This window comes from Gambusia affinis, linkage group LG03, assembly GCF_019740435.1.
Source record: "Gambusia affinis linkage group LG03, SWU_Gaff_1.0, whole genome shotgun sequence".
Lineage (NCBI taxonomy): Eukaryota > Metazoa > Chordata > Actinopteri > Cyprinodontiformes > Poeciliidae > Gambusia > Gambusia affinis.
Window position 1 is genome coordinate 29366801 of NC_057870.1, and position 18182 is coordinate 29384982.

The 18182-nt window shown below is 38.2% G+C and overlaps 1 protein-coding gene across 1 annotated transcript in view; it reads right to left on the reverse strand.

Annotated features, from left to right (window-relative positions):
- The window catches only part of col27a1b (collagen, type XXVII, alpha 1b), a 79495-nt gene extending 62059 nt beyond the window's left edge, over positions 1-17436 (reverse strand). The window contains exons 1-5 of the mRNA XM_044112034.1: positions 17307-17436; positions 16989-17129; positions 15280-15344; positions 10386-11542; positions 6795-6848 (exon numbers count right to left, since the gene is read on the reverse strand). Of these exons, the coding sequence (XP_043967969.1) occupies positions 6795-6848; positions 10386-11542; positions 15280-15344; positions 16989-17041 (1329 nt within the window). The 5' untranslated portion in view covers positions 17042-17129; positions 17307-17436. The remainder of the gene's footprint in view (positions 1-6794; positions 6849-10385; positions 11543-15279; positions 15345-16988; positions 17130-17306) is intronic.
- Positions 17437-18182: the final 746 nt, after the last annotated feature.

Here is an 18182-nt window from a genome sequence, read left to right on the forward strand (position 1 = left end):
CAGTAAAGTTCAGTACTCAGTATTCAGCCACCTTTTACTACGATACACAAACGTCACCTCCTCACTAAATAGAGTTCATCTGTGTTTACTTTAATCTCAGTACACTTACACTGGTTATGTAAAAGACCCCAGAAATTTGGCAGACAGGGCAGGAAAAAAAGTTGTGGAGAAAAACAAGACAAAGTTGGGTTGGAAAAAAAATATGCCAAGCTTTACACATCTTGTTCAGCATGTCCAGACCATCTTCCTAAAATGGAAAGAGCAAAGCTAACAAAACACGGCCATTTACCTAAACTGGAAGGCCTGGAAAGGAGGGCATTACAGAAGCAGTCAAGAGGTTCATGGTAATTCTGGAGGAACAACAGAGATCCACAAAATATTATGCATGGTACTACTGGTCACTCCATAAATCTGGACTTTCAGGAAGAGTGCAAAAAAAATCACCCATTTTCAGTAGGGAAAAGCTGACATTGTGTTTAAACCTTAACACACCATCTCCATCGGGATGCATGGTGAGGATGGCATTATGCTCTGGGGATTCTTTTCTCAGCAGAGACAGAGAAGCTGGTCAAAGCTAATGGGAAGATGGACAGAGCTAAATAATGTTCATCCTGTTAGAGGTTGGAACTAGAGTGGATGGTTATGTTGCTGCGGGATAACGAACGTACAGTCAGGCCTAAGACAGAATGGTTTAAATCAGATCAAGTCAATTAGCTAAAACTGATTCAATTAGTATCAGTGTTGCCTCAGAGCAAGAAAGGCTCTGGGTTCAAATCTCTATTTTTATGCATGGTGTTTGCATGTTCTTCCTGTGCATGACTGGATTCTTTCCAGGTAGTCTGATTTCCTCCTGCAGTCCAAAATCATGACTTGTAAGTTGATTGTAATCTTTCTCTATTGCATTTGGGAGAAAGAGTGTGTTTGTATGGTTGTTTGTATTGTGTGTCTCTGTGTTGCCCTGTGATGGACTGGTGACCCCGCCTCTTGCCTGATCACCGCTGGAGATAAGTACCAGCTCTCCTGCCTCCCTTAAAGAATAGGTGACTATAGAAGATGAATGTATGGATGAGAGGAAAACCAAAGTGCAGAGCTCAATCCAGTCCCACGATGTACAAATCTGGGGCAAGTGCAGCAAAAGATGGTCCTATTCTAACATATGCATGCCACACTTAAGAATTGCATTTGTTAAATTTTTGAAACAGCATAATTTTTCACTTCACAATTTTGCTTTTTTTGTATTGGTCTTTGTATTGGGATTCCCAATGAAATGTAACAAATTTTGCAGTAATATAAAAGATAAAAAGATAATAAAAAGATTTTTTGAGGAGCTGATCACCTCCTCTGTTTCAATAATCAGGATTTCAGTGAAATCTTGGCTCCATGTCAACACTGTTTTGATGACAGTCCTCATTTCTTTTTGCGTAGATAAACTAATAAATGTTTTGTCTTTTCATCTAACAACTGGTAATCTGACTTGCTTGCTCACCGTTTCCTCACTGCAATAATTTTCATAAACAATAACATTGATGGTTTCATTTCATACATTCTTTTAACCAAACATCTGCTTCTAACAGATGGAAATGTGAACTAAATCTTCCCCTCTGGACCAACAGTGATGTCTGCTAGCCATATGCACCATATGTTGGTACCACTAAACATCTCTTAAGTTTATGTAACACAGAGAATTTATTTTTAGAATATTAATGGAATATTGAGCAAATTAAAAACATTGAAATCTACAGATTGGCACATGCTACTTTTGCATGACTAATCAATAGCATGAATTGTTTATCATAATACCAGAATGTTTTTTAAGCCTCTAAAATTAAATTTTAGCTCTAAATGTGCTCCCAGTTAGCCAAAGCTTAAGAATCAATGGAAGATATCCCAGTCAATAATGATGACACAGCTCTCTAAGGAATTGCGAAAGCATCCATGACTTTCATTTATCAGTTCAACTTTTTTCACCAGTCAAACAGTGGCAGAACAGTGCTTCCAAAACTCTAATCTCTATAGACTATATTTTATGTTATGTAGTGTCAATCATCCTCAAGACATTTATGCAAATGGCCCCAGCTTTGCACAAACTCTGCATCATGTACCGACTGCACGCTTGCAGGTCAGCTTCCCTCCACAAAGCCTCGTTTGATCCACTCTCAAGCATTCCCTACAGGGCCGGCTAAACTTTGGCTCTCAGTAGGCTTATAGCCGGCTGCAGAACGTGGATGTTTTCATGAGTTAGAGCCGCTGCAAGGTGGAAGCAGTGGTGAGACAGTCTGACCAGTCAGACATGACACCCTGCTGTCTGAAAGGTAACACTCCTAACAGCACTGTGTGATTCCGGCTGCTTTTGCTTTTATGATGAATAAGAATGCCTGCAGCTTTCAGGACATGCTGGACATTTTTATTCATAGTTTGCCAATATTTTCGAGTTGCTTAGTTTGTGCCTGCCTGCAATCTGTTCAATATCCAGCCTAAGAAGAAGAGCTGGAATGAGGTCATGGTCTGCTGCAGATTGGAATTTCTCTTTGAACATCAGAGATTCCTGATGAGGATAAAATTCATCACAAACATCTGAATCTTCTTGGGCCATCTAAACTTTAGAAATGCTAGAACAATCATGGGTACTGTCAAGTGTTTTAGTTTAAATGTATACATCTTCAAATGGAATAACTGGGATTTCAGAAACTGTGTCACATACAAGAATAAAATTTGATGAGAGCACCAAAGCTCTATAGTTAAGTTACTGCCCCACTTAAAGAAAAAGTTAATACTGTAAAAGTTGTAAATACATCCATTAATTCTTAAACATTATTTTGTGCTTCCATGCAACATGTGCTTTAAACATAAAACCTAAAATAACACAGTTTTACTCCAGTTTTGATCCAAAATGTTTACAAAGATTCAACTGAATAAACCACAAAATGTCTGCAGCAATGTTCCTTTTAACAGGGGAGAAATTTCCCCACGATGCACAGCACCATGTCTGGTGAAAATTATCACAGCGTATCGGCACAAAAAGCTCACACCAACTGCCAACTGTGGTGGCAAAGGGGTGATTATTTGAAATTTTATTTTCCAGCCACTGGACCTTGGCAGCTTTCAGTCAGTTAACTGACCATGAACTGTGTATGCCAAAGCATTACTGAGTTGATTGAAAGTAGATTAAACATGAGTTAGAACTGCTGGGAAAGAAGTTAATCAAAGTGCTGCAGTGGCCCAGTCAAAGTCCAGAGCTCACCCTTTTCTAGAAACCAATGACTTCAGGTCACAGCTAATGGTGCTATTGAATTATGATGTGTATGATGGGAAAGAGTGAGTTTTTTCATCACTGGACGTAGCCTGGGCTACAACCTGCATTTCTGTGACTCTTACTCGGTAAATAAACAGGCTTACATGTTTGCCCTTCTATCATTTATTTGAGTCATTTTTTTAAGTATATTTTTATCTTCAAACCTTTGTTTATTTATTCTTTTTTTAACAAATTGTTACAAATAAGAGAAAACAAAGGAGCCCTGATGTCCATTTAATGAGTATGAACTCTAAAAATAGAATCAGGAAAGTCCTTATCCCAGAGTCCACTTGTGAGTTTCTGTGGATTACGTTGTGGAGCTGTTGAGCATTTTCCCCTAATCATCTGAAGTCAAAAAAAAAAAAAAAAGTTTAAAAAAAAGGAAACTTAAATACTCTTCAATTCTGTGCCGGCATGACTGGTTGGATTTCAAAAGTTTGATGATGAATGAGCTCTATAGATTTTACTGCAGGACGACTGAGCTCCAGACAGGGTTTTAAATGCCTTAAATAAGATGGAGACAAAGCTTTCTTTCTTCCGTGTTTAAAGAGATTGAGTTCCCTGGACCCACCCTGGAGGCCCCACGGCTCGGCTACAGTAGGTAGCACACAGACAAATCCCAGCAGTGCAAGGTCTCCATCAGAAGGTCTGCTTTCAGGCATCCTACCATTGAAATACAAAGCTTCACTTTTGCTTGATTTAATTCAACAGATGAGTGCTGCCTTAGCGTGCAGCATCAACATAAAACACATTGGTAACATTTTCTACCGGGATTTTTTAACTTGTTTGAAAGCCTCAGCTCATTGTAAGGCTCGGATTAAAGGTTTTAAAGCATTCGGCGTCTGAAACAAACATCCAGAAAACTGCAAAATAGCTGAAACACTGAGTTCCTTTAAATCAATTTATTATTTGATGTGCATTGATGATTCTGATGATGGCATTTGACAAAATGTAATATCTATTACTTGTTTCACAATTGGTGACTATTTGACGTTTTTTTTTTTCAATCATTCATATATGTAGCACATTTCAGCAACATGGCAGTTAAAATTGATTCACATCATGAAAGCATAAAAAACATCAAACATATCATATATTCAATAGCTGTGGAAACCAGTAACAGACATTACATCTTGTCAAGCGTCATCGTTAAGATCATCAATACACACAAAGTTCTTAAAGCACTTTGAACTGCCTTGTTTGTTATACAAATAAACTATAATTTTAATTTAAAGGAAAGGTTGCAGACCCGATGAATGAGAATTGTCCCTTCTTTATAACATATTGCCTGCATTATAATATAATCCTAACAATCATTTTTTTTCTGGTTCTGAAAATGTAAATGCACACTGGTAACAACATCAGGTTTTTTTTCCCCATCCACGCTATCCTCCATGTTGCACATTCAATCCTTTTAATATAAAGACAGAACACAGATCTGTAGATTGTGGTTGTTTGCACTTCAAATTTACAAATTGACCTTGGCAGCAGTGAAGCGCAGCCTGAACAAACCCAGAGCCAAAGCAAACGAAAGCCTGGCTAAGTAATTCTCCACACTTCAAAGAGCCTTCTGCATGTTCAGTGTGATCAAAAGCAGAGTACTAAAAAGTTTTCTATGTCAGTACTCAACTAATGGGTGTCACTTTGCTTTGATGAAAGCATCACATGAATTAGAGAATGCAGCAAATATTAAAGGAGAATGAAAAAGGGAAAATGGAAAGGAGAGTAATTGTCTGAAGGTATAATGACATGCAAAAGACAAAAAGTGAACTTTTCTCACATTTTGTCAGGTTGAAACTACAAATTGTATTGTACTTAATGGAGATCTTATCTCACACACTAACAACAAACAGCACATAATTGTAAAGTAAGAAGCAATATTTAACCCAATTTATTTGAATACGTCTAAATAAAATGCATTGCAACTGTGTAAACAGAGATCATCAGTGTGTATTTTTATGTCATTATGAACATCATAAACACAACTGTCCCGTGAAGGCCTCAGAGTCTTGTTAGGGAGCATGAGTGAACAAACATGAAGACTGGGGAATATCAGAAAGGTAAGGCAAAAAGCTGTAGAGAGGTTTAATACAATGTCAGGTTTTAAACAAACCTTCCAAACAAACCTAACATTATCCATATAAACTGGAAGGATAACCAACATAAAAGAGGAGTAATCACAGAGACTCAGCATAACTTTGGAGAAGCTAAAGATTCATAGTTCAGGTGTTGGGAGGCTCCATGTTCACTCAAGAAAGAGATCATATTACAGCAGTTTTAGCTTCTTTCCGACAGCAAACTCTTGTTCTCTGCTATTTGCTTCGTACAGAGGTTCAGGATGCTTGGCTATTGATTGCTTCCTGGAGGCATGGACTCTGTTCAAGTGAGTCGTGACGTATGTAATGTGCCGATTTGACACTATGAAACTTTCCAGGAATTGCCTGCATGTAAACAACCATCCTCCACTGCAAAGAGAGAAGTGCCAAGCCGAACAAGGGGGCTGTTGATGTTGATTCAATATTTGGAAGCATGACCAACACGGACTGAACGGCTTCGTTCACCTTCTCCGCTGCCAATGCTAAAACTACAGGCAGACTACAATTCTAAAACAATGCATGTCACCATCCATGATTTCTCCTGTTCGCTGATTGGCTTGGTTGAAATTCTACCAAAATAATCCAAGGAAGCAGGAGAAACCCAGACTGTATGTAACGCCAGATTTTAATCAAGCGCAATTGCACAGGATGGCACTGCCCAGGCTAATGGTTGCCCATTAGATGAAAAATTAACTTGTCTATTTATCCCTGCACAATCAAGCAACTTCCTAAAAACTAACTTCTTAGTCTTTCTCTAAGTCCCTTGAGTTGAATTAAATTTGTAGTATCTGACAGCAGGACAACTATTAACTGTGACCCCACAAATCTGACCTTTATGGAAGAGTGGAACAAAGAAAGATATATTTAAAAGAGGTCATTAGAGTTATGTTTATATAAAGTTTACCACAACTTTGGCTAGATGACAATAATGGCTGAACATCAGAAAACTACACTCCCCATCCTCATGAATTTGTCCAGAAAGTGGCTACCGGTATATGGGAATTATTTTCTTCAGCAGCAACAGAAAAGACTGATTGGAAGATGGATAGAGCTAAATTAATGTTAATTCTGAAGAAAAACCTAATAGAAGCTGCAAAAGAAAAGTAGGTGTTATGAAAGGAAAAGACTGTTCTGAAAATAATTGACTCAGAAATGCTGAATACAAAACTTTGTCAGTTTTCAGGTTTTTATTGTAAAAGAATAAAAAAGAAAAGCTAAGCTTAAAGTTTTATTCTTTTCATTCCACTTGACAATTATGTGCTAAACTGTGTTGCTCCATCAGATAAAATCACAAAGAATTACACTGAATTATGTGCTTAAACCCTGACAACGTGTGAAAAAGTTCAAGTTTGTCATGTTGTCACTCAACATGACAAACTTGTCACCTACGCATGTGATTCACTTACCCTGGGGCCCCTTTTTCCTGGGATTCCTGGCAATCCTGGAAATCCTTGGGGACCCTGAAAGGAAAAGATTTAAAAATAGTCAAGAGTCAAAATGAATCAGTGGTATGAATACAAAAGACAACATTAAAGATACAGCCTATAGTCATGTTAGGAGAGAAATGCAAAAAGAGTATTTCTTTTGTCTCTTTGAGTGACATTCACTCAGTTAAATACATTTTTTCCACTTTATCACATGTATGATGAAGTTAGATTAGGGTTACTTGCAGTCTCTGTGTTGTTCCATGTGTGAGGATTTCCTATTAAAAGATGATACAGGCCCTCACTCAACCAACATTATTTCAACACTGAATAAACTGTAAGTCTGAGTCATTGTGCTGGCTGTGAGGTCGCTGCTGGTTCCAGCCACAGCCAATCACATTAATTACAAGCATCAGCTAACTTTAAAACAATTTTACACATGGATTAACAAAGCTCTGAAAGGTCACATTTAATGAGGGGTCAAGTCTGTGGAACCTGATTGCGTTTGATATCTTGGGATTTTAAGTTACTTTCTCACAGCTGAAGCAGTTAAACGGAAAAGAGAGGAACTGGCCCAAGAACAACTTGATGGCCTATTCTGGGTTTATAAATCCTAACACACTGACGACTTTTACATCTCTTGGAAAGAAACCCACGTTTGACTATAATTAACCAGAAAATAATCTAACAAGCCATAAAGCTGTTTAGCAAACTTTAGATCCTGTTGATTGCAACCATCAGGCGATCCACACGTGATAAAGCAGTTTAAGCTTCAGCCACTAATCGGGTCAGAGCCAAGTCACAGCTTCAGCCAATTTCCTAAGAACTTGTCCAAACTTTTATATTTTGTATCCACAAGCATTTACAGTATATTAAGTTTGTAAGCGCCTGAGTAGGTGACCTTTTATCTTGCAAACAGAATTTTGACAATTCAGATGTGAACTCCACTGCATCTTTGGAGGTCAACTGGTATGGACTTGTTGTTGCAGATCAATTGGATATTCAACAATGGTCGGTGGAGTTACTACAGATTGCACATGACTTTGCACATTGTTGACAATGCAAGATAAATTAATACATCAAATTTCATTGCAAAGTTGATGGTGTCATTTGAAGGGCAGGATTTAAGTTTTCTAGCAGAACATTGCCCAACGTTTTGCCACCTCCAGCTTGCCGTACTTTTACACGTACTTCTCAAATGAGCAAGCAAGACAAATTCAGAAAGGCACACAATTTAAAAGAAAGCCAGAATTATTAGATGATGTCTTTTATTTCATTGCACATTGGCCCTGTTCTGATTCTCATGTAACTATTGGAACCAGTTTTGACGATTGATAACGGCAAACTTTGATTAACTCTGCATGCACTTTCTGTTGCAACATAAACTTTGCAGGCCGTTGGAGCTGAAGTCACTCTTCAATTGCATCTGACATCATAATCCAGCCTTCACTGAGACTTGGCTGAACAAGATCTTGCCAGTCCATGTAGTACACGGGTGATCGGTTCCAGTCTTCAAGTGGCCTGGCAGTACCACATGTGTCTCCTCTCCAACACAGCTAATTCCAACGGTCCAACTACCTCTTTAAAATTTTAGAGGTCTGCAGAGGTCTGCTAATGCACCCTCATTTGATTCAGATGTTGACCCAGGGAAAGAATGAAAACATGCAGGATACCACCAGCCCTGGAGAACTGATGTTGGACACATCTGGATAGTGATTTTTCTCCCTTTAGGATTGGTTAAGACTTTTGGTTAGGATTTTTAGAAAGTCCTAACCAGACTGCCAAAAAGTCTCATGATACAAAAGTGTCAAAGTATGCTTGACAAAATGAAGTCTGTTTTGCAAAGCATGTTCAATGTATCTCAGACAATAACACCACCTTACCATTGTAGCATAATTAAAAATAATATATGGAGATGGAGAAGGCAAATCTTGACTGGATGAGTGTACAATAAATTCTCCCACAGTTGCTTTGTTTGTTATAGCAACAGATTTGTGTTGTTGTTTTTTCTTATACATCTCTTGAAATGGAAGTGAACAGCAAGGGCCTCCCCTTGCTGTTCACTTCCATTTCCATTTCAAGCTGTAATAAATTCATAAATGCCCCCAACACCTTACCTTAAAAAGACAGATATTCACTTGTTACTAACTTTGTCTGATCTGTTGGTGTCATTAGGATGAAAAAAAATATTATTATTTTTCAGATAAACTGCTTTATTTTAGGTTTGTTAAGTGGTTTTTTTCTGGTCTTGACCTCTGCAATAAGAAATAATGAAAACCAATAGTACTTTGATAATTAATCCACTGGATATAAGCATAGATTTTTTTAATGGAGAGAATCCTGCTTCTCTGCTTTAATACTGACCACAAGTCTGCCTTGAATGCTCTCCAGAGGAGGGAAATGTGGCGGTGAGGACACCATAGTCAACATGCCCAGTAAAATCTGATTTGGGATTCCAAACTGGCAACAATCTTTTAGATTCTGACCCAGTGAAGAAACATTTAGCTATATCCGTCTCTCAGAGAGATTTGTAGAATATCTTTTACCTCTTTTATCATTCTCCTGTGTGCCCATAGTCGATAAAAAAACGTAGAAATCACTGCTCAGTCAGTGATGGACATGCTTAGATGAGGAGCTTTCTTATACATGGTGGGCAACGCATGTTCTTTACTGAAATTACATGTTCAGTTGTCTTCTCAAACTTGAAGTGAAAAGAAACGTTATTGTTATTATGAATTAGCAATTAAAAGTTTCAAGAAACTTTGGTTAATTTAAGCAAAATTATTTAGCTATGTTTATTTTAAATTGTCATAGATGTTTTGGCACTTATAATTGAAAGGACGTTATTTTAAACATCAAAACTTTTACTTTTATTCTAAAATTCACAGGGTAAGATTGTGCTTTTATTGCATGATGAGTTTATTTTGAGGCTTTTAACATGTTTTTCAGAAGTACCAGAGGCGGACACTTTACGCCCTCACAACACAAAGTTTTAATAGTTGAATGTGTAGTAGTGTTTTATCACTTAAACTTTTTTAACCTATTTCAGAAGTTGGAGTAAGAAGTAACACATCATCTCAGAGAAATCTTACACCTCACTGTACACACTACTAAGTAAGCTTCAAAGTGCTATCATTGCACAGCTGTTGAAAGGAATGATCATCCAATAATGAGCACCAAAGTGGTGTGAACTGAGAGCCTCTAAGACCTCACACATGCATGACTGGCAACTTGGAAAATAAACAAGGATTGAGGCAAGTGGAAAACTCTCTACCATTAGCATTAGCCACACTGTCAAGATCACTTGACCACACATTTAAGTGATTTTATAATCCAAGCCTGCACCTGTTTCAGATATAGGCAATGAATGAACAAAAAGAAAACAACACAACAACACTGAAACAATAAACTGCTCATTTTATCCACGACTGTGATCCTGAAAAGTTCAAAACAAAACTCTAGATTTGCCACAGTCCTAACACCTTGTTTCATTTCTTCCAGCAGGACTACCTCACACCAGACAGCCGTACATCAATTCAGAAATTTCTGATACACATTTGTTTGACCACTCACCGGTGGTCCTGGTTCTCCTTTTAGCCCAGGTGGTCCAGCTAGCAGTGAGAACTGGGTCGGCTCCAGGTCAAATGTCTGAAAGCCATCTGTTGCAACTGGAGTCACCGCAGGGAGTGCAGTTGGTTTGAAATTGTTGGTCACTTCTGGCTCAGGTTTCTTTGGAGCTACTGTGGTCAGTTCCTTTTCATGGGGAACGTACGCCTGTGTGGAAAAGCCCGTGGTCCTGAGATTTGATGATGGTCCGATGGAAACAGGCAGAAGTAAACTTTTCCCAGAAGCTCCTGAAGACTCACTATTCCTCTGATTTGTGTTTTTGACAAAGTGTTTCTGATCTAGTGGATTTATGATCCGTAGAGATGGAGTAACAGTTGGAGATGAAAATTTGGGAGGGTTTTCCAATCCAACATTAGCTGGTGGAGAAATGGACACAACAGCATATTCTGTAGCTAACGATCTCTTTGTCAGTGATGATGAAGTTGTACGAGTTAAAGAAATATCCGGGTCTGAAAATAGAGGTAGCACTGGTGGAAAAAAGGGCCGATATGTGTCAGCTTCTCTGCAGTGTTTCTTAATGTGATCACAATAGTTATGAGCTGCCTCAGCCGAGGGATAAATGTCAAATTGACAGATTGCACCTTCAAATGGCACTGAGTTGTGGCTCATTTTACCCAGCAGGAAGGAGCCCTCTGGATCCAGACTCTGGTCTTTTTTCGAGGACAAATTTCCATGTAAGCTCTTCTCACCACAGGATGTGTGCAAAAATACCTGGCGGTCTCGTATAGCCACAGCAAAATTATGCCACCGTCCATCGTAGACATTGTAGTCAAAACTCACAGAGTTCTTGTGTCCCACGTATACAAAAACATTCCCCATTGTGAACTGAACTCCGAGTTGAACTTTCTTTCTCTTAGACAGAACAGAGAAAAGGAAGGCGCTGTTGAAGCGATGAGCAGAGAGGCTGATGATCAGGGAGAGGCTGCTGGTGTTGTAGCTAGCAGGGATGACGTTGCGGAGCGGCACCTGGAGCCGGGCCCTCGGAGTGAGGATGAAGCCGGACTTAACGGGGATGACACCAACAGGAATGGAGCGAGTCCCTGTTGGTGGTGGCACACCCGGCCTTTGCCCAAAAACCCCCAGCTGCTGCAAGACATCCACATCTGTAATAAAAACAGGAGAGACGTCATTGTGTTTTGGGTGGGATTTGAAAGATGTACTGCTGTTATTTTTTAATTCCCAGTTTCATCTCTTTGATGGAGGTACAACCTAGATACATACAAAATGACTACATATACTGCATTGCACTGTGGGAGACGTTCAAAGAAAAAAATTGAGTGAAACTCTTCAATCAGTCTTCCACTCCAGTGATCTGCATCAAAGCATAAACTGAACAAAATTAAAAAAGCAGGAACTGAAGTGATATTTAATATGTTGTGAAGCAATACTGGGAATTTACCGTTTTAAAGCCAGACTAATTGAAAACCAGAAGCGAAAAGACTGCATTAAAGTCTCCGCATATAGGGTCATACATTATTTGCTTTAGGGGGTTGCTGGATATTATGTAATCCTTACATCAAGACTTAATTAGGACAATCTCAGCAAACAGAAGCTGAACAGCTCCCCAGAGGGGATGGTTGTGGGAATGTAAGGTGCATAGCTAGAAATGATATCTGGTAATGTCTGCTGATTAAAGATGATTCCTCTGACGGGAGCCTGTGCTCAGAAACACACTGCAGTGCTTGCCGCAGGTTTTAATTGCTACTTGCATCTCATGGGAGGAAAATGTGAGTAATGTTCACACCTTGCTGTGCTGTTTGCATGGTGTATTGCTCCAAACTGGATTCACACCTTAGAGGAAGAGCTTAATTAAACCCACATTTCAGTTTAAAAGGAGGCAGACCTTGTTTTTGCTGCATTCCAGATAGTATGTCTGTTCTTAAAGCAACTGCATCCTGTAGCATGGACAAGAAAACTGTAGTACGAAAGGACATAGAGTTCCAATCAGAAGCTCAGCTACACCATGCAGTCACTATGGGCAGAAATTCTTTTAACAAGTTTCCAAACTTCAACATTAAATTAATATACAACAAACGGCTTCAGTAATTTATTTTTTACAGAACTGGGTGTACAACTTTGAATTTACTGTGGATTTTCTCTATTCCATATTCAATCTCAAATATACACATCTGCTAAAAGATAATGTGCTTTCAGTGTTAACACCTGTGCATTTTTGTAGCCATCTCTACCTTTTTGGATGGATAAAGTTGCTTGTATTGTTATTATTCCACCCTAGAGAGAAATGATTCAAATAAATAATTCAAAGATCAAAACTAACTTTGATGATAGGAAGCATCAGGCCGGAACTATTCGTGGTTTCTCAAATTGCTTTTCAGTCCTCATGAATTATAAAAACAGAAAACAGGTTTTATCCCACTGTCTAAAAACAAACAATGTGAAGGTAAAACTGATCCTTCTGGCTTTAAAACTCATTAGGACCTTTTCCATTGCCGACTCGTCTCTTTTTCTTAGGTCACACTTGCAGTCATTTGTATAATAAAAGGTTTAAACCTACAAGAGAAAATGGGAGGGGAGATTTTTTTTTTACCACTGCACAACCTAAATCAGCTTATTGTGTCTTTGGGTCCTACACATACACTGGATGTTAACACAAAAACCTACGTCATACGATTTTTTTCTTAATAACTAACAGACAGATGTTAGCTAGATTTAATCAAACTGCTGAATAATAAATTCCAGCTCAGCAGAAGAAAAATAAGAATAGACACACATCCTGTTAGGAGGAGGGAAACCCTGCTCGGTGTGCAGAGGCAGCAGGAGATCAGCCAGACTTGAAAACTCAGGCATAGAGAAAAAATCCCTGACATCCCATAAAACGACCATATACAGTCAATTTCTAATGCAGCACTGATTTGAATTGTTAATAAGGCATGAGAAAGCAAAATTGCTCTTTGATTGTGTGTTGTGTTTTCTCAGGGTTTTCTGCACATCATGTTTTAATCTGAGTGGGTAGACCGGCTGCCTGCAGCTCTTTGTGACCTCCTGATGAGCAGAACAAAAATAACAAAGTATTAAGCGCATAAAATTTGATACAAAGACAAGTTTGGCAAGAAAGTAACTAAATTAGAAAGCAAAACTTATACAGAAGAACAGCCACTGAGAAAGTCTATTCCCCTGTACTCAGTGCAGTCTTTACAGTTCCTGTACAGTTTCTCCCTTCATGTACGAGAGGAAAATAAAACAAATTGTCCCTTTAGAGGACTGCACAGTGGAACAGCTGGAAGCATTGTTGCTTTGCAGCAAGATGTTCAAATCCTGCTCTGGGGTTTCAGTGATTGGAGTCTGCATGTGTAGAAATGATCAGAGGGAATATATATTTCTTATGGTCTTCAAACACCAGGGTTACAAGCCTGGACCTGTTACTGTGGTAACCCAATCTTGGATAAGTGAAAGAATATGGATGAATGAAAAGAAAACTATCAAGTAATAAAGTAACTGTTCTCCATGTTTAATTTGATAATAAAGTGTCAAATTTTGAATTCTTTTAATGAGATGACAGAGGAAATTCCAGAGTGACTGGCACTTTATCTGACTATATGAATTATAAAGTAGCAACGTTCGGCCCCTCCCCTATCTGTTGCTGTGCACTGCTGAGTCAGATGGTTAATACAGTGTTCCTTTACCCCCCTCACCCCCACCTCCACACACACGCACCCACACACACACACACACACAAGACAAACTGCTGGAAATATAATAACTTCAAATAATTTCAGCATATGTTTATTTCATGTATGTTGCAATAAGCAAGTTTACTTGTAGACACTGACGACATACACATAACATAAAAACCTAATAATTAATAAATTGCATTATTTTTGCTGCAGTATGAACTTTTGTTGCTATGCTATTTTAAAGAAAATGGATTCAATCTTCTCACATGTTTTTATTTAAAACATCTGTGTAAGTAGTTACATATTGTGAAACTCTAGTATTCTACTCAAGGTTAGAAAATTGCTAGAATTTCTTTCTGAACCATGTGCAAGTAACACTTTCATATTAGAAATTTCTCTGCATGAATCCAGTCTATTCAGCCTTCACACATGCTACTATGTAATGTTTTCAGTCAAAAAGACAAGTACCTTCAACTCAGATTAACTTAACTATATTGCAATGAGTTTTCAAAACCCTGGATAGTTCCAAACATTTTTTACCCTGTTTATCATCTCAGCTCTAAAAAATGTAATAATAAGGCCCTGATTTAAAACTAAGGCTCCTTTTTTTAAAACTAACTGGCTATGATCCAAGAACTTTCTGCCCTTTACTTTTATTAGCAGATTTTTTTTCTACAAACCACACAGCAGTCAGTCATCAAAACACAAGGAGAAAAGAATTATAAAAAGACTATATTAAAACAAAAAATAAAAAATATAAAATATCTTGTCAGATTAAGAAGTCCAGGTATAGGATTTTTTAATTTCTTTTTAATTAAAAGTTATGCAACATACTTGTAAAGGATTCAAAACAAGGTTGAGGTTTGTTAAAAATTTGGGATGCAAAAACAAAACTGCTGACATCAGAGTGCATCACATAGCAACATCAATATAGCTAATGTGGTTTGATAAGAGAGAATTTCTAAAAGAATAATCCAAGCCACTAACTGTGCTTATCACCCTGATACAATTCAAATATACAACTATTTGTATCATGTTGACCTCTTCAATAGTGCAAACTTTATCTGTTCTGTATGTTAAATTTCAAACCACTGAAGGCATCCCAAACTTTTAATTCTTTATTTCTCACATTTCAGATATCACCAGATAAACAGTGTATAGGAATAAAAACCTTAGTTATGCATCTTTCTACTTGGTTTTCTTACCTTGCGCTTGTGCAAATCTCACAGAACAGATGGAAACCAGTACAGTCCAAAGAATCAGAGCTCTCCTAAAAACAAGGACAGAGAAGTTTGGAAAGCATCATCGATAGTAAAAATTAATTCTTCAGTCACTAAAGTAAGTTTTTATCTTTCTCAAAATTGTAGCTATAAAATTTTGTGGGAAAGTCACAAAAAGTCAAAATTTTAGTGCTTCAGATGTTTTTCATTTAAAAGCCTAGCAGGACAGTGATATTTTAACTGTTACATTTACTATTGTTTTTCAATTTGATATATCGGACTATAAATTTAAATATAACACAACCTGTATTCTCTAAACCTGATCATAAGTTATATTCTTTACTCATTTTATTAAATACTGACATCTATTTGTCTTTCTGCCTGACTAGATAAACTACTGCTTTGCTATTCAAGCATTGGGACACCATTTTGGTAGTATTGGGATGCTATGTGAATTATTGCATTTAGGAGGCAGAAGGAATTATTTTCACATTTTTACAAATGCAAATTTGTATTCAGTCTTTTAAATCCTGAAATACAATTCATTGCAACCTTTATAAATCGCCATATTAAAGAGGACGGCCCATTGTAACTGAAGAGATCTACACCTCCTGTGGGAAGACGTGTTCAGTGGAGAACTTCGCACTTTTGGCCTTTATGAAATGGAGTTACACAGAACAAATCATAAAAACACAATCTAATACAATACTTAACACATTGTTTCACAAGTGTGAATATTTCTATGAAGTGAAAACTAATTTAGATCAGCAAATCCCAATAAACATTTTCCCTTTAATCAATTAGCCACATCTTTACAGTGCATGGTTTGGGTTTTGTTTTTCCCATGAGAGATTTTCTATTGAGTAAACTACGTATTGATATTAATCCAACTAGACTGTACAGTATAAATCTAAACTACTGTCTGGATCATGTTGAATCTTTTGAAACACACTGATTAAAGGTTTAATTCAGTCGTTTTGTAGTGTGTTTGTTGAATGTGGAAGCTGTGTCAGGGAATCTTTAACATTTGACGCCTTGCAGAGTCAGAACAATGTTTCTTCTCACCGATTAACGATTTAAAAACCCGTTTAATAAACTTGACTTGTTAAACATAAATTACCAGCAGAAACAGTGTGTGACCAAAACTCTTTTCTTCAACAAGTTTGGAATGATGCAACATTTTGGCCTTATTAAATAAAAAACTAATAATCCCCCCTCCCTCCGGGACAGCCCGTCGGCCAGCTGAGTGAGACGCACAGCGGGGATGAGAGGGAAAGAGGAAGGAGGAGATGATTACTGTCTCCGCCTCTCGCACATCTCCCACAAATCAGTCCCAGATCGTTTGGCAATTCATTCTGAAACAAGTTGAGGAGCAGTTCAGCCGAATAGCTCAGACTTTCATTGAACTGTGCAGAGAGAACAGGCGGAATTGTTTCCATACGTTTATCTGCAACTTATTAAAGTATCCCGCCCGCTCCACTTCATATCTGCATCCAAATCTAAACTTCTCAGCTCAGCAAGTACTTTAGCGAGCTTTTACGACGTTACACGCACATTACAAACATCATCCCCCCCTCTAAACGTTCGTTAGTTCAGACTCGGACATGTTTAAGAAGACATTTAGGACTTCATCTTGAACCTTTTCAACCATGAAATGTATTAAAGGAAAGCGCTGATTTAGTCTGACGACTCACCCCCCGACTCCAGTGGCTTTGAGTTTGGAGTTCGGGGCATTGTCCGGCTCCATAGCGGTTACTTCATTCTTTCCCGGGAGATTTTATTATCCAGAGTACAGAGGAGGCAAAGTTTTTCCATCCCAGGTGTTCCTTGGGGAGCTGTGCGCAGAGGAAGAGCGCAAAAATTAAAAATAAAATAAAGCACGAATTAAAAATAAACAAAGCAAGAATCAAACACTGATAATGCCGTTTGATGTCATTGTCGTGTCCTTATTTTCTGCAGTCTCCAAGAAGATGACTACAAGATTAAAAAAAAAAAAAAAAAAGACGCTCCACCTGTGCGCTCTTCTATTTAGTTTTCCGTCTCTTCTCCATGCGTTTTGTAATATATCAACAACAGCAAGAATAAAAATGCTGTGCAGCTTTCCTGGCGATACAGGATGACGCGCAAGGATGAGTGTGTATGTGTGTGACGACTTTCCAAAATGAAAGTTTATTGTGGACTCAGGAAAATCTTGAGAATCGGGGGGAGGTGGGGGGATGGGGGAGGGGGCGCCTCCCTCTGTCGCCCTCAGCTGACATCCAGGGAAACACATTTTGGAGCTGCAGCTGAAGGTGTGTCTTCGCAGCAAGCGGGACCCTCTCACACTGCACGTGCTCAACTGTGATAAGATGTTCTTCCTTACTACGTGAATGCTACGTTTAAAACGTGCACAGGGCCGCAGCAAGCCTTCCAGAGACCCACGCAAAAGCCCCCCACAGTGCCCACCCACCACTGAAATTAAAAATAACTTCTTTTTTTCATTATTTTAAGAGTTAGTAGTAGTTACAGCATTTCAGTGATTTAGAGGCGAAATCCTCAATTACCAGCCACCTCGCAGCACTGCTAGGATAATGGATAAATAATTTCCCATTGAACCAAGATGCTTGTTTCTGACAGAAAATAAGAAATGAATTCGCAAAAAATATAACAATGAAGCAAGGAGTATCAATTTTGGATAAAATATGTGATTTTTATCTATACTTTTAAAACATCCTGTCATTTATCTACATTTTGTTTTTACTGAGGTTATCTTTGGCTGCTATTAAAAAACTTAAGTGTAGCAAAAAATGTATCTTTGTAAGGGGATAAATACCTTTTAATGGCTCTGCATTTATACCCACTTGCTCTTTGGCTTTAAACGCGTCACATTTGGTGACAACTCACGAAAA